The 23,070-nt window shown below is 43.3% G+C and overlaps 1 protein-coding gene across 2 annotated transcripts in view; it reads right to left on the reverse strand.

Moving 5' to 3' along the window:
• Window positions 1-23,070, reverse strand: part of socs7 (suppressor of cytokine signaling 7) — a 61,869-nt gene that overhangs the window by 4,908 nt on the left and 33,891 nt on the right. The window contains exons 3-7 of one of the 2 annotated variants that reach the window (XM_060848675.1): window positions 21,298-21,402; window positions 19,467-19,592; window positions 17,817-17,932; window positions 16,525-16,693; window positions 7,124-7,252 (exon numbers count right to left, since the gene is read on the reverse strand). In XM_060848675.1, the coding sequence (XP_060704658.1) occupies window positions 7,124-7,252; window positions 16,525-16,693; window positions 17,817-17,932; window positions 19,467-19,592; window positions 21,298-21,402 (645 nt within the window). Of the gene's footprint in view, window positions 1-7,123; window positions 7,253-16,524; window positions 16,694-17,816; window positions 17,960-19,466; window positions 19,593-21,297; window positions 21,403-23,070 lie in introns of both variants that reach the window. The other variant, XM_060848674.1, reaches the window with a different exon arrangement.

Consider the following 23,070-nt stretch of genomic DNA (forward strand, 5'->3'; position numbering starts at 1 on the left):
GAAATCTGAATTCATACCTTGTGGTTGGAGGGTTCCCAGGCGGAAGATGAGGCGCTCCTCCTCCAGCCGTCGTGTAGTTGTGTTCTGCCGGTGGAGGAGTCCAAGGACCTGCATGTCCTCGGTGGAGTGGGAGGGGGAGTTAAAGTGTTGAGCCACGGGGTGATTGGGTTGGTTGGTTCGGGCGGCCCAGAGGTGTTCTCTGAAGCGTTCCGCAAGTAAGCGGCCTGTCTCACCAATATAGAGGAGGCCACATCGGGTGCAGCGGATGCAATAGATGATGTGTGTGGAGGTACAGGTGAACTTGTGGCGGATATGGAAGGATCCCTTGGGGCCTTGGAGGGAAGTGAGTGTGGAGGTGTGGGCGCAAGTTTTACATTTCCTGCGGTTGCAGGGGAAGGTGCCGGGGGTGGAGGTTGGGTTGGTGGGGGGTGTGGATCTGACAAGGGAGTCACGAAGGGAGTGGTCCTTGCGGAACGCTGATAGGGGAGGGGAGGGAAATATATCCTTGGTGGTGGGGTCCGTTTGGAGGTGGCGGAAATGGCGGCGGATAATACGTTGTATGCGCAGGTTGGTGGGGTGGTAGGTGAGAACCAGTGGGTGTATGCGCCAACCCAATCACCCCGTGGCTCAACACTTTAACTCCCCCTCCCACTCCACCGAGGACATGCAGGTCCTTGGACTCCTCCACCGGCAGAACACAACTACACGACGGCTGGAGGAGGAGCGCCTCATCTTCCGCCTGGGAACCCTCCAACCACAAGGTATGAATTCAGATTTCTCCAGCTTCCTCATTTCCCCTCCCCCCACCTTGTCTCAGTCGGTTCCCTCAACTCAGCACCGCCCTCCTAACCTGCAATCCTCTTCCTGACCTCTCCGCCCCCACCCCACTCCGGCCTATCACCCTCACCTTGACCTCCTTCCACCTATCCCACCTCCATCGCCCCTCCCCCTAGTCCCTCCTCCCTACCTTTTATCTCAGCCGGCTTGGCTCTCTCTCTCTTATTCCTGATGAAGGGCTTATGCTCGAAACGTCGAATTCTCTATTCCTGAGATGCTGCCTAACCTGCTGTGCTTTGACCAGCAACACATTTGCAGCTGTGATCTCCAGCATCTGCAGACCTCATTTTTTACTCGAAGAGAATTAGTGTCTCAGGCCAATCACCTGCAGACCTCAGGAATGAGCCAAACTCCAATCCTGCAGCTTAACCCTGTCCCTGTGCACTTCTCACCCTGTTCAAACAGGACCTGACATTGGGAGAGGAACACAGTCACCAAATATTCTCATGTGTAAGGAAGCATGCTGAGTAAGATTAATGTGCCACACTGCCCAGGTCTGATGCTGCAGTTTCCAGAGAAATGGGTCTGAGCCAAGGGAGTGAACTGATTGACTCAGGTATTGAAAGATTTCAGTCCTCTTCTTCACCCTGACCTCAAACGAAAGTTAAACACTGGAATCAGCTTTGGCTTAGCTCCCACACACAGACCCATTATTCCAAGATAACAGACTCTCCGCTCAGAAAGATACATCCTCAAACTCATCTCCAGCTGATGTAATCTGACAGAAATAGGTCTTGTCTGAAAGCAGGTAAAGGTCAGTCAGTTCTTAATGAACAGCAGCTATGCCGCCCTCCCAGGACGTGCAGTGAGAAAGGATGCTTTTAAGTTCCACTGACCTGGTGGCGATATAGTCATTGACTGACCCCGGGGCCCAAAACCAGGGCCATGTAGATGTGGACAATTAGGAATCCATCCGGAGTTCAATTTTTTATTCAAATCATGGCAGCCCATCTCCAGAGATTGTGATTTCTCCTCCTCCAGTTAAATATTTCAGTGCTCTTATTACCAGCGCACTCCTTTCAAAAGGCAGGCACATTTATTAACTGCAGTGACTAATTTAGAGAAAGGACTGGCACATGAGAGAAGGATAAACATCAGCGAGTGGTTAGACTAAATATAAAGTTGAAATGGTTGACAAAAGATTTACAAGGATATTGCCAAGGTGGATGGTTTTGAGCTATAGGGAAAAGTTGAACAGGCTGGAGCTGTTTTCCCTGGAGCAGAGGCTAAGGGGTGACCTTATAGAGGTTTATAAATTTATGAGGGCCATGGATAGGATAAATAGACAAGGTATTTTCCCTGGCATGGGGGAGTCCAGAACTAGAGGGCATAGGTTTAGGGTGAGGGGGGAAAAGATATAAAAGGGACACAAGGGGTAACTTTTTCACACAGAGGGTAGTGAGTATATGGAATAAGCTGGGAGAGGAAGTGGTGGAGGCTGGTACAACTACAGCATTTAAAAGGCATTTGGATAGGTAGATGAATAGGAAGGGTTTAGAGGGATATGGGCCAAGTGCTGACAAATGGGACTAGATTAGGTTGGAATATCTGTTCGACATGGACAGGTTGGACCGAAGGATCTGTTTCCGTGCTTTACATCTCTATGACTTTCTGACTCTATGACTATAACTGTGTCCTGGTAACAGCTTCTGTATTTCACACACACAGGTCTCTCACACCTGTCAGCCCTCTGTTGCAGCAATTCAAAATTCAACCCACGGTCTCTGTCAAACTTTGCAACCAAATGTTTAAGACTTAATTTTTCAAAACTTGTTCCTGTGTGGGACGTAGCATCATTGGCAAGGCTGCGACTGGTTGTGTGAGCCTCACTGGGATTCTGGATTACTCATCCACTGGCATTGCCATTCTCCCACCATGTGTGATATTTTAGTGGTTCATTAATAGTTAACCACATTGCTGTGGGTCTGGAGTCACATGTAGGTCAAACCAGGAAAGGATGGCAGATTTCCTTCTCAAAACAACACTCATGAACCTGATAAGCTCCTTTATAAACAAGTCAGTCATGTTTACATGGTCACCATTGAACTAACTATTCCAGGTTTTATCGAATTCGGATTTCTTGGTGGGATTTGAACCTGGTGTCCCAGGAATATTAGCCTGGGGTTCTGGAGTATTCATCCAGTGACATTACCACCTCACTAGCATCTCTCCAATCAATCACAAGTATCTGTAAAACAAAAAAGACCCAGAGGTAGAAATTTATGTTCAGACATTTGCCCTGAATTCCCCAGGTTGGAATCTTCATTACAAGGGAGAAATTACTTACAAGTATTTATACACCAACTGTGGCCTCAACTCTAAATAATTAAATGCTGTGACTAGACAGTTCAAATGTTTTTACTTCCAGATCAGCCATAATCTAATTGATTGGAGGAGTAATTTCAAGGCTCCACATAGTCACTAAGTCTGGTTTCTAAGATGGGGAATGAAGCTGCCAGGTCTACAATTGTAAAGCACTGGCTGAAAAATTAGTGAAGTCCAGGGGGGGTGGGAGATGAAAACACCTCCTTCACTGCTCAGTGAGGTCCCCTTCCACCTCCGCTTCCCCGAGTATGCTCCAAGCAAGCAGAGAGTGTCCTTTTAAATAAAAAACAGTTCATTCATGAGATATGGGTATGACTGGCTAGGCCAGTGTTTACTGCCCATCCTGATTGTCCTTCAGAATATGCTGGCGAAATGACTTCTTGAACTGCTGCAATCCTCCAACTGGGGGGAGGGGGGATTCAGAAAGGGCTTTATTTCCCACGATTAGGTCAATATCAGATAGGAACAAAACTGGATTGACTTTCTTTAGACTCTGTAGTGGTTCTATGCAACTGAGGCCCATTTCAGAGTATAGATGAGTCAGCCCCTGTGTCATTAGTCTGCAGTCACCCAGAGGCCAGAACAGGTAAAAATGGCAGATCTCCTTCTCTAAGCAACGCACCACAGGTGGTTTTACAACAATTAACAGCATTTACATGTTCGCCTTTTGGCTGTGAAGATTGGGATAGGACACACTGCAGCCCAATTCACTTCAGAGAACATCAAATAAACTTTCACCTCAAGCCACATAATAAACATCATTTCCCCCTTTCCACTCGGAGACGTACTGTCTGCCGACACATTCACTTCCACACCTGGAAGATATTGCCATCTACAGAAGCAGAATGACTGGGGAGATGGATGTCACTAGAGGTCAGAACATGACCCAATCCAAGAGATCAGTTTTACAGATTCTCTTAAAGGAGTAGGGAGAGAATTTTGGAGTTTTAGGCCCAGGCAGATGAAGACACAGTTGCTATGGTAGGGCAAACAAAACCACAGAAGCTCAAGAGGCCAGGATTAAGAATGCAGATATCGGAGAGGTGGATATAGAGGTAGGAGGTGAGAACTAAACCAAACAACGTAAGGGTTAGAAAGACTCCAGCTAATTTATTGAATCTCAGTTCTCAAAGTTAACATCGTTCCCAGAAACAAGATTGAGCCAGAGGAAATTGTACCTGAATGAGCAGTGTGTCAAGAGGAGCACTCAAAAGAAAAATCTGAATTGAATCAGACTGGGTATCAAACTGAGTAGTACAAGATCAATGAAAGCTGTTTAAAATTTCAGTTTGAAGGTGCAGTTATTTCTGACTCAATGACGACAGAATGTGGCAACTTCCTGCAGTTCTGTGGTTATAGACTTCACTATATGCAGCCAGCATGCGTAGTCTTTTATCTTTTTTTAAAAAAAAGACGAGGCCTTTTTCTCCCTTATTTCTCCCAAATGCCCTGAAAGATTTCAATTCCCATCTGGAACTGTTAGAAACCTGCTCCAATCCCTCTACACCTGAACTCAGACAATGCACTGTGGCACATGGCAGGGCCCTGAACAAAGGGATATAAACCTCACTAACTGCCTGTGTACTTTCCAGGGGCGGAGATAGACAAGGTAACTGAAAAAAGTATTTCCCTTAAAGTGAAGAGAGTTCAAAAGTAGGGGACATATTTTTTTTAAGATGAGAGGAGAACGATCTTAAAAATGACGTGGGGCAACTTTTTTTTTAAAACAGCGATTACTGTGTGGAATGAACTTCCAGTGGAAGTGATGGATGCAGGTACAGTTACAGTATTTAAATAATATTTGGAGAAGTACATGAATAAGAAAGGCTTGGAGGGATATGGGTCAAACGAAGGCAGGTGGGGCTAGTTTAGTTTGGGAACATAGTCAGCATGGACTAGTCGGACCAAAGGGTCTGTTTCCGTGCCGTATGATTGTGTCGCTCACTGGGCCGCAGTGAAGAATGGAAAGCCTTCCTGATTGGGCCAAGGATGGAGACCAGTGGCATGGAGCACAATTAAGCCCCTCCCACTGTCCTGAGCAATACTGACCTCTCAGTAAATACCTGCTCATGATCACGTTTCTGAGCTTACTCTGTGTAAACCAGTTGCTGCATTTCTTACACAAAGATACTCCCCACTGGTTATGAAGTACTTTACACACCCCAAGATTCTGAAAGGCGCTACAAAAATTCACCTTTTCTTTTTTCTACCCATTTCTTGGCTAAGCTCAGTTGTGTAGAGGATAGTATTTTCACAGGCCTGGGAAAGTGGCCCCTGTTTTAGAGACAGTACCTAGCCTGGATGAAAGAGAGCATCAGAAAAATACTTAACACTGAAGTCAATTTAACACGCTGGAGTTGATAATCTCACAATACCTGCTCCAAACAATATGTTTATTATTTCTCTCATTTAAAACCTCCATAAACCTTACAGTCCCCTCCCAGGACAAATAAGGTAGTGAGTGACCAGTGATGTAGCTGCTTTCTGCCTGTAATTCATCTCAGCATCAGCAGAACGATATCCAAGCAAAAGGAGGTGGTTAACTTATTTGACGGTTAACATTTTCTGGACCTTTAGGAAGAGTGGGCCATTTAGCTCATTCAGCACTCAATGGTGGGACAGACTCATAGTTGATTGGACATTTGAACACATTTTACTCGAGGAGAGGCAATGATTCGTGGCATTATAATGGACTATTAATCTAAAGCCCCAGATAGTGTTCTGGGGACCCGATTCACGGCAGATGGTGGAATTTGAACGCAATAGAAGAAGTCTGGAATGAAAAGTCTAATGATGACCATGAAACCATTGTTGATTTTCAGAAAAGCCCATCTGGGTCACTAATGTCCTTCAGGAAAGGAAGCCACTATCCTTACCTGGTCTGGCCTATATGTGACTCCAGACCCTCAGCAATGCAGTTAACTCTTAACTGCCCTCTGGGCAATTCGGGATGGGGAATGAATGCTGACCTAGTCAGTGTTGTTCTCATCCACGAATGAATAAAAAAACTCACCATTTCCATAATGTTTCATCCCACTGCCAGTCAGAAAATCAATCTCTATCTTAAACATTCTGAAAAGTATTAGAAGTCTGAACTTCCCCTGCCCTCTGGGATGGAGAACTTCAAAGTTCACAACTCTCAGTAAAATGTTTAAAAAAAACACTTCTCAATCTCACATCCAAAATGGCATAGAGAATGAATTGTTAATGAATCAAGATTAAAAATCCAACCATGATCAAATTGAATAATAGAACAGGTTCCAGGGATGAGTGACCTCCTGATTGGCAAATGACATTAACCTGTGGACTGTATTCCTTCATCATGATGGTAACTGACCATCAGGTCATTTAGCTGCTCAATTAAAAACTCCAGTGAAGGTTCAAACAGCTTTCTTGAGGGTACCTCACTCCTGACTCCAAATTCAATCAGTTTGGGTCGAATTTGATACTAATTACTAATTTGATACGAGTATCAAACACTAAATCAGCGACTGCGAAAGGCAGAATATCCACTGGAATGGGGATGCAGCCCCTCAGTATCAGTCCCGAGAAAGGCAAAGCCCTTTAAAATGATAAAGCAGAGAGTCTGACAGAGCTCTATGATTCTGGCCCTGATCTAAATTTATAAGAACAGGTCAAAGAAGAAACAGTTTTCACTTCCTTACTCAAAATCACTTACAGAGCCAAGGACTTGATCTCACAGTTAATGCTCGCTTACAGCTTCACAGTGTCACACAGTTAAAGATCAAACTATACTTTGAGACATCACCACTTTCCACAGAGCAAGATCCCAGTAACAAAAGATGGAGGAGGTAGGGAAGGAATCCTGGGAATTTCCTGGCTGGCTTGGTCTAGCTCTGGTCAACAGTACAGTCCTAGACGCAGAAATGACCTGGCCTTGAAAGTCAGCACAAGCTTAATACAATCCAAAAGTAGTAAGGCAGTGAGGAGACTAACTTACCAGGGACACGCGAGCGGAGAAAGTACAGAAATTTCCCATTTTTGGAATGCATGATGGCCCTTTCAATGAACTCCACAACAGACTGACAACGGTCTTCAAATTTCGGATGACACCAGAGACTGAAGGTTCCTGTTGGTAAAACAAAATCAAACACAGTCAGCCATTGGTACAAAGCGAACAATGAACAGGACCTGTGTCTCACTGACCTGCCCCAGCTCCATCTATAGATCCATTCAAGATGACAACAGAATAAATACTTATGATTGACTCAGAGAGAGCAAACTAACCTTTCGAGTCACGTTGACTCTTTACCAGAGCTGACGTGTGTGTGGAGGGGACGGCATTTATGCTATGGGGTGCTGGGGGAGAAAGGATATCAATAGTTCAGATTAAGAGATCAGAGTGTAAGAATGACAGAACAATGTGGTGTCTAACTGAGACAGAAAAGAAATAGGATCCCATTTTGCTTTTTTTGGGAGGGGGGGCAGTGAGAAGACATGGTGACAGGGAATAAAGCTAAAGGGAAAGGGAAGGGTGTGGGTTCACAATCTGAAGGTGTGGAACTCCATCTTAAAGGTTGTAAAGTGCCTAGTCTGAAGATAAGGCGTTGAAAAATCATTCAGACTTGAAACGTTAGCTTGTGTTCTCTCCATGGATACTGCCTGACCCCACTGTAAGTCCCAGCATGCTTTTTGTTTTCAGTTCAGATTCCAGCATCTGCAGTAATTTGCTCCTATAAATAGACCAGCCCTCATTTGGAGTCTGTGCTCCTTAATATTCTCACCATTTATCCTGTCAAACTCCTCAAGAAAGTTCAATGTTCAATAAGGTCACCTCTAACTTTCCTAACCACTATTATAGACCCTCAACTCAATCCCTCCTCACTGAATAATCTCAAAAGGATTAGTCACATCAACATTTGTCAGACTCCATTTATAACTCTATTCCTTCTTAAGAAAGGAGACTTCAGTTCAGGTTCATGGAGAAGCTAAAATTGTTCTTAGAGCAGAGGAAGAGTACTGGACATTTGGAACTCGGTCAGAATCATACGTTGTTTCAACAAATTACATCAGATATTTCCTGTAGCAGGACAGGGTAACCAAAGGTTAGTGAATTAAGCAAATGATGAAAGAGTCGGAGATGATGGAGGAGAGGCAATCTCTCAGTTGTCATCATCCTGACACTGCCAGTCAACAATAAGTTTCAAAAGGAAACTGGATAAAGAATTGAAGACAAATAAAATTTCAGTGCAATGGGAAACTGCCTGAAGTGGGTCTCATTGGCCTGCACCTCCAAAGAGCCAGCACGGGAACAATGGTCAAAATGGTCTCCTCGGTGTTTAACCACTTTATTTGAACTGATTAAAGTAACCTCCAGTGATCACTGTCAGCCAATCAAAGCTCTCTGAGCCTCAAGCGTAGGCCTGTTTCTGTCAGTCTGCCAGAAGCAAAGACAAGCAGACCAAGAATAATAACTTGTTGCTAATTGCAGAATTTTACAAGTCTCAGTGTTCACTAAAAAGAATAGTTTGACATCACAGTGACATGGATATGACTCGGATATGACTCTTTCTTTCTTGTTGATTGTATCGAGTAAGTGAAACACCCTCAGTATCAGTGGTGGCTCACACACTTTTCTGAAGTTCAAATAGCACTCGAGCAGTCCGAAGTTTAGGCCCACTCTCTCCGTGTCAGTACGGAGGCAATTCTGCACTGTCAAAGGCGTCCCCTTTTTGGAATAAACATTTAAATTGAGGTCACACTGATCTCTCAAATAGACATCAAGTTTCCATGGCACTGTTTAGAAATGAGGTGGGCTTCCCCCATAGCACACTGCCCACTATTTATCCCACAACCTAAACAGAAATAAAACAGATCATTTGTTCCTCAAACTGCATTTGCAGCTTCCTGTGCTCAACTTTCTTCAGTTGTAATGCAGTGACTACACTTTGAAAAGTACTTAATTGGTCATAAAGTGTATCAGGACAAGTGCAGATTATAAAGATGCTATTTAAATACAAATCTCTTTAATTTCTCAGCATGGATAAGACCCTAAGCTGCTGGTCTCATGAGTAGCAACAACAGATCTTTGGGTTGGGTCGTGAGTTTTGGGGAATTCATTCTGGGTACCTCCCGCTGTGGGAAGCTGGCTGATTTCGCTGCTCGTTGGATGCTGCCTGAACTGCTGTGCTCTTCCAGCACCGCTAATCCAGAACCTGGTTTCCAGCATCTGCAGTCATTGTTTTCACCTGGATGATAACTGCCCAGCAGCACTGGCAGAATCAGCCTACTTCATGGACTCAAGTTGCTGGAACAGGGTCTCATGATCTTTTTGATCTCATGACCCTCTGACCTATTAGGTGTGAGTCAGGGCTTTTTTTTTGCAGAAGTGATACTGGCCACGCTAGCTGAGGAAAACCAACCAACTGAATTTGCTCATTTTGGTTTGCACATTTTGCAAGAATTACCTCGTTCCAGAATGCTCAACCGTTTTGTTTTTCCCCAAACTGATTGTTCACAAACCCTCAAAGTTCACAGGGTTTCCCCTTGCAGGACACGCCGAGGGAGGAACAAACACTCAATCTGCAACAAATACATCCAGCACACCCCCAGCAGACATCCTGAGGCAGCAGGCAGTGAGAAAAATCAGTAAACTAAACTTTAATGACAAGGCCTAGATTTACTGCTTGCCGACAGTATTAGTTACCAAAGAGCCCACCGTTTAAGTTCACTTCAGGATAAGGTTTGGATATATGTTCTTGGTATGGTCTGCATCTGACCCTCGTCATTTATTCGCAGGGTAGAATATCAGCACACTGACAGATATTACCAAATTACACCAGGTTGCAATCAATTAAAACATTTCTTGGTGCTGGATTTGAGCTTAAAGATGGTTCTGATTTGTCAACAAGGGAGGTGAGAAAGAAAGCACATCCCAATAACGACCCTGTACTTGGGAAAAGGGATCTCCAGGCAGCTTTTAAATAGATCAGCAATCATCAAGCCGTTAGCTAGTCTCAGAAGCCAAGCATGGGTTAACTCAGTTCCTGGGAAACACCACCAACTTCATGCATGTATTGTTCTCTTCATTCACTGGCCTGGCTGTTTTTTTTTAACCTTTTCTTAGTCACCCTCAACAAGATGGTGGTGAGAATGATGATCCAATGACAGTGAATGAACAGTAGTCTAGCTCTAAGTCAGGTTGGTATGTGAAGATAGATAATGGCTAGGATTTGGGGAGTCAGGGGAGTTACTTGCTGTAAAATTTCTAACCTCTAACTGCTCTTGTAACCAAAAGTAGTTACATAACCAATTCAGTTCCATTTCTGGTCACTGGTAATTCCCAGGACGTTGACAGTGGAGGATTCAGTGCTGATAATGTTATTAGAAACTAAGTTGAAGGTTGCATTGTTTGGCATTTGTGCAAATCTCACTGATGGCACTCAACAGTGTCTTTAACAGTGTTAAAGTGCCAAAATGTTTCTCCACGCTGAACCAAAGAGACATCAAGATGGAAGACCAAAGGCTTAATCAAGGAGGTAGGCCTTAAGAGAAGTTCTAAAGGAGAGGTGGAGAGGTTTAGGAAGGAAATTCCAGAGCTCAGAGCCTGGGAAATTGGCAGGACAGCTGCCAGCCATAGCAAGAAATATAGCAGGTGGTAGACAAGACAACAGAGTTCAGAAAGAGACCTCGGAGTTACACAGCTGGAGAAGGTACAGAGATGGAGATGCAAAGCCATAGAGGGATTTCAAAACAAGAATAAGAACTGTTTTTTAAAAAAAAGTCATTTTGCATAAATAGAAGCCAGCAGGCACAGGACATGATGAGGGTGAACACAATTCAGGGCAAGGCAGAATAGCACCTGAAATGCTCGTGAGAAAGAAGCTGCTCGTCTCTCAGTTACACCAACATGGGGAGATAGGAAAGGAAAAGAAAAAAAAAGTGAGAATAAAAGCACACAGGGCAGTTCATTCCCAACACATCCCCCAGTCAGTCAGCAAGATACAGCAATGAAATCAAACTGTCAGCTTTAACCAGCAGCCTCTCTACTCCAGGAGTGTTTAGGCACTGTACCGTTCTCTCACTAAGATGTGATCAAACACTACAAAAACATTATTTTCTAATGTCCTGGATTTTATCAGCACCAAATATCAACTGCTGATTCCAGTAGCATTAATCTTTACTCTGCATACTGTTATTTTCCTTTATAGGTCAGTGTCTCCAAACAATCTTTATCTAGGACACCGTCCATTAAGAACTCATTTCACTGACTCTTCAGTCATTTATGAATGATTCAGAAGTATTTTACATCCTTCCTGGGTGTGGAGTCTCTGACACTGGACAGCAGGTGAAGGTTTCCTTAACCTGTAATACTCCTTAGGTGGGGGCTGCCTGTACACCTTAAATGTCCAATCTCTCAGAGTATGTGCTGCACTGTCTGAGAAATGGATTGAATAATTGGGCCTCCAACACTGATTCAGTTGAGTAACATTTACCTACGGATATTTTGATGCAGGTTTCCATGCAATGGTCGAGTGTACCTACCTTCAGCCCACATGAAACAGAGCGCACATTACATCAGAACACGGAACTTCAGTGGGCAGCACAGTGGTTAGCACTGCTGCCTCACAGCGCCAGAGACCCAGGTTCAATTCCCACCTCAGGCGACTGACTGTGTGGAGTTTGCATGTTCTCCCCGAGTCTGCGTGGGTTTCCTCCAGGTGCTCCGGTTTCCTCCCACAGTCCAAAGATGTGCGGGTCAGGTGAATCGGCCATGCTAAATTGCCCGTAGTGTTAGGTAAGGGGTAAATGTAGGGGTATGGGTGGGTGGTGCTTTGGCGGGTCAGTGTGGATTTGTTGGGCCGAAGGGCCTGTTTCCACACTAAGTAATCTAATCTAATCTAACTCTCACTTCTTAATTGCAGCTGAATTCACTCACATCAACTTCAGTGAATACCCCAGAAATTGGCACTCCCCTGTCCATCCCCCCACCAGAATGACAGGACAACTTGATAGGAACAGCACTACCTGCAACGCAAACACACTGAGAAACAAGATATCAATAATATTCAACAAGATCGTGAGTCCACTAATATTTGACCTCAATTCCACATTCTTGCATATTCCCAATAATCTTTCAGCCCCTTGGTCATCAAGAATCTCTCTACTTCTGTGTAAAATTACTTAAACTATTCTGCATCTATTGGCTTTGAGGTAGAGAATTTCAGACAGATCTTCAGGAGGAAATATTTTTCCTCATCTGTCTTAAATGGGCGACCTTTTATTTTTAAACTATGACCCCTGGTTGAACGTTCTCCCACAAGATGAAACATCCTTTTCACATTCACCCAGTCAAGTGCCCTCAGGATTTTACATGTTTCAATTAAGTGACAATGGATACTCCAACAGATACAAGCCTTGCCTGTCCAGCCTTTTCTCATTAGGAAGTCTGCTCATTCCAGGTCCCTCATACATCGTCCCAATGTAGACACTGAAAAAACAGTTTTTCACATTTACTATGGTCAAAATCCAGGAATCTTCATCCTAACGACATAGTATTGACACCCACTGGATTGGAACAATTCAAGGTGGATAAATGGTTATAGATTCCAAAGCCTTTTCATTTTCAGTTATTTATCAGAAAAGTTCATTTTTACAGGTGACAGCCTAGACACTGAATAAAAAGCTTATTTTGAGATAAACCAATTTACAGCAACATTCCCGCCTTAAATATAACAAGGATTTCATTTCATGCATTTTTTTAAAAAAACGTGCGTTGTAAATTGCTGACGAAGTGAATGACTTCTGTCTGAGTGAGGGGAGGAGGAGGAATGGAAACCAGAGGAACAAACGACAAACTAAAACTCACTGTGGCTGGGGCATTTCGGAGTAGATTCTGTCGTCTTAGAATAAGGCACAACCATTTAGGACAAAAAACATTTCTTTATTCCAACTGTTGGGTTTATTTAGAATTTGAGACCCCAAGGGTAGTGGACGCTCGATTGTCGAGTATATTTAAAGACAGTTGCAAATAGGTTTTTGAAAGCTAAAGAAATCAAGGAGTAAGTGATAAGACAGGAGATGTCGAGGTAGCAGATCAGGCATGATTTTATTCAAGGGCTGAGCAACTTCTCCCTATTCCTTGTACAGATGCTCCCCAGTTTACAAACACAATCCCATACAGGGGTGCAATTTTAAAAACCCAACCGATGTACTTTAACTGTACTTATCTACAGCTATTTTATAATGTCCTGCATTTTGTTTGGACTTGCGTGAAAATCACCTTGTGAATGGACTCCAGAATGGAACCCATTCCCAACCCAGGGACTGCCTGTATTCTTATATCCACATCTTTCGGTACGCAACTATGGTCAGCGAGGATTTTTATCTCAAGTCAGTTACTGCCTCAGCATATTCATGGTACTACAGCAATGGATTCAGCTCTAACAGGAGCTGAGTGGAGACCACAGCTTGTACACCACTTATGATGTTATTTAGGATTTGGGATTACGCTTTGGGAGATCTGCTAACCCAGTTTCACTGTTAGGCAGAGGCAGTGCCCAAGCTGCTCATTCTGTTTTATAATCACCTTTCTATTTATTGACAATTTGTCTCTGCCATTGACCTGGTTATTTAAGAGGATCAAGTTGATCTTACAACGCTCGCCATCCTTTCATTCTGAGAGTAATGGAGCTCTCCTCAAATATCTGTTTTAAATTTACCCTTTAATTTAAATTGATGTCCTGGACTACTGTTCTCACCCTTAATTATCAAAATAAACAAGGTTATCCTCAACTGCACAAGTACAAATGTGGATCACTGCTCAGTAATAGCAATCCCCTTGTGGGTTTTCTCATGAGCAGAATGTAGCATCAGCCTGGTTTCTGGGAATACGCAGTAAAATGTGCTTGCGACAGCTTATATCTTATTAATGAGTTTCAGAAAAAGTAAGTGCAAACAATAAGTTCGGTAGCCACAAGCCAACATTCTCACAGTTTCATCATGAAGAATCCGAGCTGAATGCTGACAATGTGGTGCCATACTGTTACTTGATCTTAGATCACAACAGATGCCATCTTAAAGAACACAAATTTCTCGTTATATCGACCACCCGGTGAAAATGGCAAAACATCAAACTGAGAAGTTGGAAATAAAATATTGTACCTTCAGACATACAATGTACATTGCACTGATAAAATACACAACGTATTGATTACCAAGCACACACCATTGATTATGTAACTTACAAGTAGTACACCTCCTAAAAATTTCAGCTTTGAGCCAAGATTAACAACATTTAGCAGGCAAATTGCAATCTAAGCTCAGCATACTAAATCTCTGAATCATTCTTTTTGTGGTTTTCGACTTGATTTGAACCCTGTAATCACTGTCAGACACCCAGGATTCCTGTGTCTGTGTACAAGTGAGAGCATGCAGGCAACAACATGACAGTCTGTTCTTAAACAATGAGCTAGTGTACAAGTGTGAGGTTTGTAGTAGACAGCATGTAAGTTTGAATTAACCTTAAACAACAATCACAGTATCTTCAAATCATCAGCTGATGGAAAGTTTTGTTGGCAGCTTGACATGGTATTTAATTAACTTGCTGGCTATCTTGTGCTGATCCTTCACGGGTACAAAATTCCAGTATCTGGTTGATATCAAGACAAGTAAAAAAGAAAAGAGTTGTTGGAGGGAGAAATGATTTCCTCTCATGGGGATAGCCCAGAACATGGAGCATGACCTTCAAGGGGATTTCAAGAAGCACTTCCTCAAATAGAGGGGAGTGGAAAACTGCTCCTCTTCCCCAGAAATCTCCAAAGCCAAGGATGGATTGAAAATATCAAAACAAAGATTGCTAGATTTTTTTTTACAAGGTAAGGATATGAAAAGTGGATGGAGTCATGATGCAGATTAGGCATCATGAACTGAATAGCAGGACAGACGAGGGGCTGAATAACCTCCTCTTGCTTATATGAATCTTCAGCCTAGACTGCAGAGGTCATTTTCTGTGAAATTCTCCTGACTTTTCACCATTGTTTCTTTATGCATAGAATTGGCAAATTTCCAGCTGGTTAATGAGGAGAATCACAAAATGTCTATGAAAGACAACAGCATTTTCAATATAAAACGTACAAGATACTGAAATATTGTTTTGTTATCTGACTAATAATCCAGATGGGAGACCAAATCTCACAATCCTAGTTTAAAGAAGAAAAAAAATCAGTAGATGCAATTGTGAAGGTACTAAAGAATCAAGATAATCCAACTGGTGTCATGTTGACCAGACATCCTTACTCAGTCTAGGTAGGTGTGTTGTGCATGCACACGTGAGATGACAGTTCCATAACAGTGTCATTGACTGTGAATTGGCCACTCAGTTATATCAAAGCATTAGCTGTAAATGTTTTGCTGGAAAAGCGCAGCAGGTCAGGCAGCATCCAAGGAACAGGAGATTCGAAGAAGGGCTTATGCCCGAAACGTCGAATCTCCTGTTCCTTGGATGCTGCCTGACCTGCTGCGTTTTTCCAGCAAATACATTTTCAGCTCTGATCTCCAGCATCTGCAGACCTCACTTTCTCCTATATCAAAGTATTACCATTCCACTCTCAGTGAGCTCTTGGTGGTGTCCCTAACTCTGGGCTAGAAGTTCTGAGCCTGTCATGGGGAGAGACTGCTTCCTTCCACTACTTCCCCAAAAGGAAAACCAATGTGAAAGAGAAGATCCACAAAGAACAGCAGAAAATTGATCAAAAGCCCAGAGAACAAACACTGTCAGCTCCCGCCATTTCCCTGACAGTAACATTTATTGCAGTCTCCACCTGCACATTCATTAGGAATGAGAATGGGTCTGTCTTTAAGCATTGAAACTCACAATTATAAACTTACTAATGCACCCTTTCGTTTTGTGTTTAAACAGGTCTTCTATTGAAAAGTCATGCCTTTCAGAACTTTAGGACAACCCACCTGATTCACTAGATCTTAAAGTGTAGTCATTGTTGATGTCATGGTTTCCTTGCGGCTTGGTGTCAGATTACACTCTAGTGAAGCTATTTGAAACGTTTCACAAGTTTAAAAGCAGAACCTAAAGCAGACAAGTGGCTCAGCAGTTAGCACTGCTGCCTCACAGCACCAGGGGCCTGAGTGCAATTCCAGCCTCCAGTGACTGTGTGGAGTTTGCACATTCTCCCGGGTGCTCTGGTTTCCCCCACACAGTCCAAAGATGTGCAGGTTATACGGACTGGCAGTGGGCCATGCGAGGATAAGGAATACGTTAGGGGGCTGGGTGTGGGCAGGATGCCCTTTGGAGGCTGGTACGGACTCAATGAGGCAAATGGCCTCTTGCAACAATGAAGGGGCTGTATGATAGTAAAAGTAAGTTCAGATTGTAGTTATCCTCACCTCGATAATGTTCCATTCTGGTGTGGTGTGTAATTCCTTGGGAGCGAAAGCTGAGGCTGAGGATGTAACGTGGATCCGAACTGTCCCTTACCAGGAACGAACCATCTGGTTTACCCTTCAACTTCATTTCAGCATCATCCCAGTTCATCGGGCCCCAATACCAGCCACACTACAGGAGATAGAACAGCAGGCATCAGACTTAGAAAACCTTGTCCCCACTCTCTCTGATACCATTCCCGATTAAAACTCTGTCCATTTCAGCCTCAAATATACTTAACAACCCAACCTTGACAGCCCTGTGCGGTAAAGAAATTCCATAGAATCACTACCCTCAATAAAAATTCATCACCTCTGTTCTAACTGAAAGACCCATTACTCTGTGGTCATGCTATCTACCCTAAAGTCTCCACAATGGGAAGCAATCTCCCTGCACCTACCCTGTCAGGCCCACCACCCATCCCATGGTACCCCATTAGTCAGAAATCGCCAAATGAAAATCCTCCTCCCCATCCCAACTCTCCAACTTCTACTAATCAGCTAATTCTGTCCATGTTAATGTACAACCTCCGTCACCATGGGCTCTTATCTTAAGTAGCCTCAGGCACAGTACCTTAAAACTCCTTTTGGTAATCGAAGTATTCCATCTACCAGCTCCCCTTCATCTATCCTGCTTGTTATGTCCTCAAACAATTCTAATAAATTTCCCCTTCATGAAGCCACCTTAACTCTATGATAATGATGTATTTCTAAACGCTCTGCTATTACGTCCTTTGTAATAGACTCACCAATGACAGTCAGCTACTTTTAAAGGTATAGTCAGTGTTCTAATGGAGGAAATGTGGAGTCAGCAGGCTCCCACAAACAGCAATGTGATAAGTAACCAGATCATCTGTGTTTTGTTTGGTACGGTGAGGGTTGTTGAAAGATAAATACTGCCCAGGGAACAACATCCTTGCTCTTTTCTGAAACGGTCCCATGGGAAATATTTTACATTCACCCAAGATACCAAACAGGGTCTCAGTTCAACTATTCATCAGGAAGACAGCACCTCTGGCAGTGTAGTGCTCCTTCAGTGCTGAGCTGGTATTGCCAGTCTGGGTTAGCTGCTCTCAGGTGAAACTGGTTGTCACAACCTTTTATCTCAGAGACAAGTGCGTTACCCACTCCGTCACAATGCAGCTATCCAGACCAATTTCCTTTATTCCCTCAGCTTCTCCCTTCCATATTATTGATGGCTGTGAACATCTTGCAAATGCTTTAAAAATAACATCACAATGTCTGAAGGTGTGTACCTTTTCAAGTTCCCGTAAGCTGGCTGCAAAGGTGTTGGAGTCCCTCCTGTTGAGCAGGCAGTTCGGAGGTTGCACGGTCATCGGCCGAATTTGAGGCGAGTTTCTCTGCAAGGTGTCTGCAAGAGGCAAAAGAAATCCAGTGTCTGAAAAAGACAAATCTCCACATGAGAGAGGTGACAAGGAGCACAATCAAGTGATCTGAAGCCAACAATGTCATAAGAACAACCAAGCTCCGTCCCACTTTGCTTGAAGATTGTTGTTTAAGCTCAGTCCTTCCTCTCTCTCAATCCTCTGAGATATCTACAGTTTACCAGGTCAGATCAATTGTGTCAAATTCTCATAGGACACACCAGTCTTCAGTTACCTGGACCCCAAGTTCTGAAATTCTCGCTCTCCTCTAAGACTTACTGCAGTGACCAAACTTTTGATGACTATTTTAATTACTCGTCATTAGCTCACTTTCAACTTCTGTCTGATAATGCCTCTCGAAAATGCCTCAGGACATTCCACCACATTCGAGATGCTACGTAAATGAAAGTTGTTGTAGATATTGCAGATTGTTTCTCCAGCTCTGTCATACAGTGATGGTCAGACATCCTGAGATTTAACTAAAAGTGAAATATCTCCTTTTAGGATCGGGGTATTTAGCTTTTCTTCCATAATCAAATACTCCCATTGGCATCAGAACAAAACCAACACCAGAAAGTTCGAATCTCAAGAATCAGGTCAGTTTATTAGGTCACTTAGAATCCGAGTCTGAGAGCTGAAAAGGAGGCTATGTGATCCATCAAGGCTGTACTGGCCCTTTGAAAGGGCCAGCCAGTTAGTTCCACTTCCCAGTAAATCTTCTCCTTTAATTATTTCTCCAATTTCCTTTCAAAAATTACTACCAAATCAGCAACAACCACCCTCCCAAGCAGCAGATTCCAGATCATCATAATCTTTTCCTCCAGTTGTTGGATGAACTGCCCAAATCTCCTGATTTCTTGACAAACTACAGAAAATGATCACTTCCTATTCCTTCAAAATGTTTCTTCACGTTTCCACACAAGTCCACTAAACCTTCCTTTCATTTCCTCAGCTTGCAGGATAAGATTATTGTGGACAAGGCATTCTCCCAGTTTCTTCCTAAGTTTAACCAGCCTTTGTTTATGCAGCTACACACACACACTCTCATGGCTCCCTGTGGGCCAAGTATGTCTGCTACCACGTAGATGGACTGAATGGCAGCCAGAGACTGCTGAAATGAAATTGACAGAACAAACCGAGGAAACCTGGAGGAATCAGTGGATCAACATTTCCTTGAGTGGCTCTTATAGTTAGGGTCAAAAGTGTGGAGAAAATTAAAACGACTTCCATTTCCCAATTTCTAATAACTTTAATAAATTGTCTCCTATGATGACGGAGAAACGTCTTTAGTCAACGAGTTTTGAAACCTGGGATTTTTGATCCAGAAACTGATGAGTTTATTTGTGACAGAGGTCGATAATTTTTATTAAGAAATTGACGGAATCGAATGAAATGAGGATGATGTGGGGGAAGTACAGCGGAAGTAAATGATTCATTCAGATCATAATCAACAATCGACCAGGTTCTAGAGGCTGAATGGCCTCTCCTGTCTGCTCTTAAGGAATAGAAGCCGAATCTTACCGTTTAAGCTGAGACTGAGCTGGATGGAAGTGTGAGGTGGGGGAGGTGGTGGTAGAGGCAGTGACTGTAAGCAAGCAGCAGCCGGGTTCACTGGGTACGACAGAGTCTGTTGCCCCACAATATCATCTGAAAAACAACACAAACCCCTTCAGAAATAAAACTGAGACATGGTGCCACTTCTCCAGCAGATACTCATCCCAACATTTAATGGCAGAAATTGCAATAACTCTCTATTTCCAACATCACTGTTCTCCCATCCCCACCCAAGATAGAGCGCACAGATCCCCAAACTCTCAAAACCAACCAACTCCACAATGTGGCTTGTTTGATTGTTGACTTTATATAATCCAAATGATAAGTTTTATCTCTGGATATTGAATCTAATATTTGACTGCTTTAATGGCATTATATAAATGTAATGTGTTTATGCAGTTATTAACTGCACCCTATTACAGCAGTTTCTGGAGCCTTTACAAACTTACAAAATAAATTATTCAGAAATCAGAAGTCTCTCTCCACTGGATTAGTTGTACAACTGTAAGGATCGTAAACTCACAACATCCAAATGGACCTTGACAGTGGGATAGAAAGACAGTAAACAGGACTTCATTGGTGGTGGAAATGGTGGGCGGGGTTTAAACAGGCTGGGGTTTGAGTCAACATCAACCATTCTGCATTTCATTTGAGGTCAAAGGGATTCCCACAGTATGAAACAAGTGGGGAAGAACAAACAGTGCTTGGATATTGTGGTATTCTTGGTCATTCAAGGAGTGACCAACTGCATGAGTTCCTGGAAGACTCATCAGGCAAATCCCACTGGATTGAGAAACACCTGTTTGGCGATAAGTTGGAGTTTCCCAGATGGGGTCGGCTGAATGGTCTTCCTGTTTCACAATTTGCTGGTGTAAACAAATTGATTATTTTGTATAAAGTGCTACAGCTGAACAAATGGTCGATTTTGAAGAATGCATTTGCTAGACCACCTAGTGGAGGAGCGGGCGGGATATTAAACCATTGTATATCTTATGATTCAAAGGGTATGTCTCAATATTTCCTTTTCATGATAATATCCAGTGTGTCTATGACTTGGCATTTACAGCCATTTATACAATCATAAGCTCACCAAGTGCTTGCTCTGGGTATAGACGACCCACTGATTATGAAGGGGACTTCACCACTGAACTTAAGAGAAATTGGTAGAATGGGGACACCGAACACCACCCTCAGCAGTTTGCAATGCTGCGCTATAGAGAAAGTAATGTAGAAACACACAACGGGAACTCAATCATGAAGTCTCATTGTCCTCAGGTAAGCAACTCTCTTCGTTGTGGAAGGATACATTTTTGTCGAACACCAGCCCCCGCAAGTTCTGCTCCAAGTCATTCACCATCCTGACTTGGAAATGTATCGCCGTTCCATCACTGTCGCTGGATCAAAATCCTGGAATTTCCTCCCTAAGGTCACTGAGATTTCTAAATACAATGAACTGCAGTGGTTCAAGAAAGAAGCTCACCACCACCTGAAAGGGCAACTAGGGACAGGTGATAAATGCTGGCCCAGCCAGCAAGGCCCACAAACCTCAAGTGAAAACAAAACAGAGTGAGGGGACTAGTCAGGGAGCCCACAGAAAACAAGGAAGATGTAGTTAGGGAAAAGTCATTAACAAGTGACTGCTATTGAATATACCAGGCCATGACCCGGAGTGTACACTTGGTGCAATCTGCAAAGTATAACCAGGAGCCGAGTGCCATAACGGAGAGCCGTACGGGGAACTGAGCAGAGCCCCAGGAACCAAGCACCAATCACCAGGAACTGTAACTGAGCACCGTACCGAGAAGGCTGAGGCTTCGGCGAGGTGGGGGTGGAGGAGTCGGTGGATGAGGTGAGGGCGGCCCGCGACGAGAGATGTCCAGGTCGACCAGTGACACAGTTTCTCCTGATCAGAGACGACAGAAAAAGATAGTCAATGAAAACAGAAAAAATTTTTTTCCTATCCAACTAGCCATCCACACATTGCTTTCAGATTCCAGCTTCTATTTCTCACCTTGGTTTCTGTTGTTGTGTACCCAAGATCTCTGCCCATTATTCCCATTCACCTGGCATTTCCAAATTCAGCTCCATGCCGAGTTCCAGGAATGGCCTTTTTTTAAACTGGGAGAAATACCACCATCTCGCACACAACCTCACAGTCTCACACACAACCTCGCCTCCCAATCCCTGTAGTCTCAACTCACACCAAACTAACTCCCAGCACGTGGGCACCTGTATCACTGACCTTTACAATCAGTTTATAGCCAGAGAGTGGGTACATTGGGAAGTGACAGTGACAGAAACTTTTTTGAACATTTCTCAATGATCACTTTACAACAAACAATATTGTTATAGAGAGAAAAGTGTACCTAGATTTTTTTTATGAGTCTGAAAGATCTTCACAGTAAAACTGAAAGCAGATTTGGGACCTGACTATTGTAAGGAGCTGTTAAGACTCTTTGTTTAAAGAGTAGGTTAAAACATACAAACTCAGAGCAGGAGCAGGCTCTTCAGACCCTTGTGCTTTGTCCAATGCCCCAGCAGATCATTTGGAACTTAGAGATCAGCAATGTCACTTTCCCTTAGATTCCCCCAGCTAACAATTTATCTTCCTCAGTCTTAAATATATTCACTGGCCCAGCCTCCAGTGCTTTCTGAGACAGAGTTCCAAAGTTGCACGACTCTCCAGGGAAAAAAAAAGTCTCTCTCATCACTGCCCTAAAATGACATCCTGACTTCTAGACCAACCCACAACAGAAACATCCTTTCTACATCCACATTATCAACAGCATTCACAATCGTATACATTTCAACAAATCACCCCTCAGTTATCTAAACTCTGTTGGAAACAAACCCTGCCTGCCCAACAGTTATCTCCGAAGGCAATCTGCTCATCCCAGATATCAATCTAGTAAGCCCCCCACTGAAACAAGACATTTACATCCTTCCTTAAGTAAAGAGGCCGAAGTGGTGCAGTGTTTCAATGTGGTCTCACCACAGTCCTACATAATTAGATCCAAAAGGAGGATTCAGACGTAGAGGTAGAGGAGTGTAGGTATGACCTCGGAGTGAAAATAAAAATGGAAGGACAAGATGATAAAAGCAATTACAGAACATTTTAAGGCAGGAAAACATTACAGAGGTGGGGAGAGACAAGGCTAGGGAAGGAACTCGAACAAGAAGAAGATTTTAAAAAATTGGAGTGTCCATCAGATCAGAAACTGATGTGAACACAGGGGAGACGGGTGGACAAGATTTACTTCAAGTTAGGAAACATACACCAAAATTTTGAAGAGATTAAGTTCATAGAAGCTGCAAGGTGCCAGGGGTATTAGAACAATTAAGTCTAGACATAAAATAAGATTCAAGGTTCCCAGTTTCCTTATTTCAAAGAGCAATTATAGGGTGTTACAACATACCAGCAATCATCAAATTAAAACTGAGGAGTTTGAAGGAAGAGGATAATTAAAGCAAATAACTGATCACAAAAAGCAGTGAGGGCTTAAAGGGCAGAGATTTCTTGGCACATGAGAAGTTTTTTTTAAAAATCAAGAAAAGGGGTTCCTCCCTCCCT

The sequence above is a fragment of the Hemiscyllium ocellatum genome, chromosome 32, assembly GCF_020745735.1.
Source record: "Hemiscyllium ocellatum isolate sHemOce1 chromosome 32, sHemOce1.pat.X.cur, whole genome shotgun sequence".
NCBI classification, from domain to species: Eukaryota; Metazoa; Chordata; class Chondrichthyes; order Orectolobiformes; family Hemiscylliidae; genus Hemiscyllium; species Hemiscyllium ocellatum.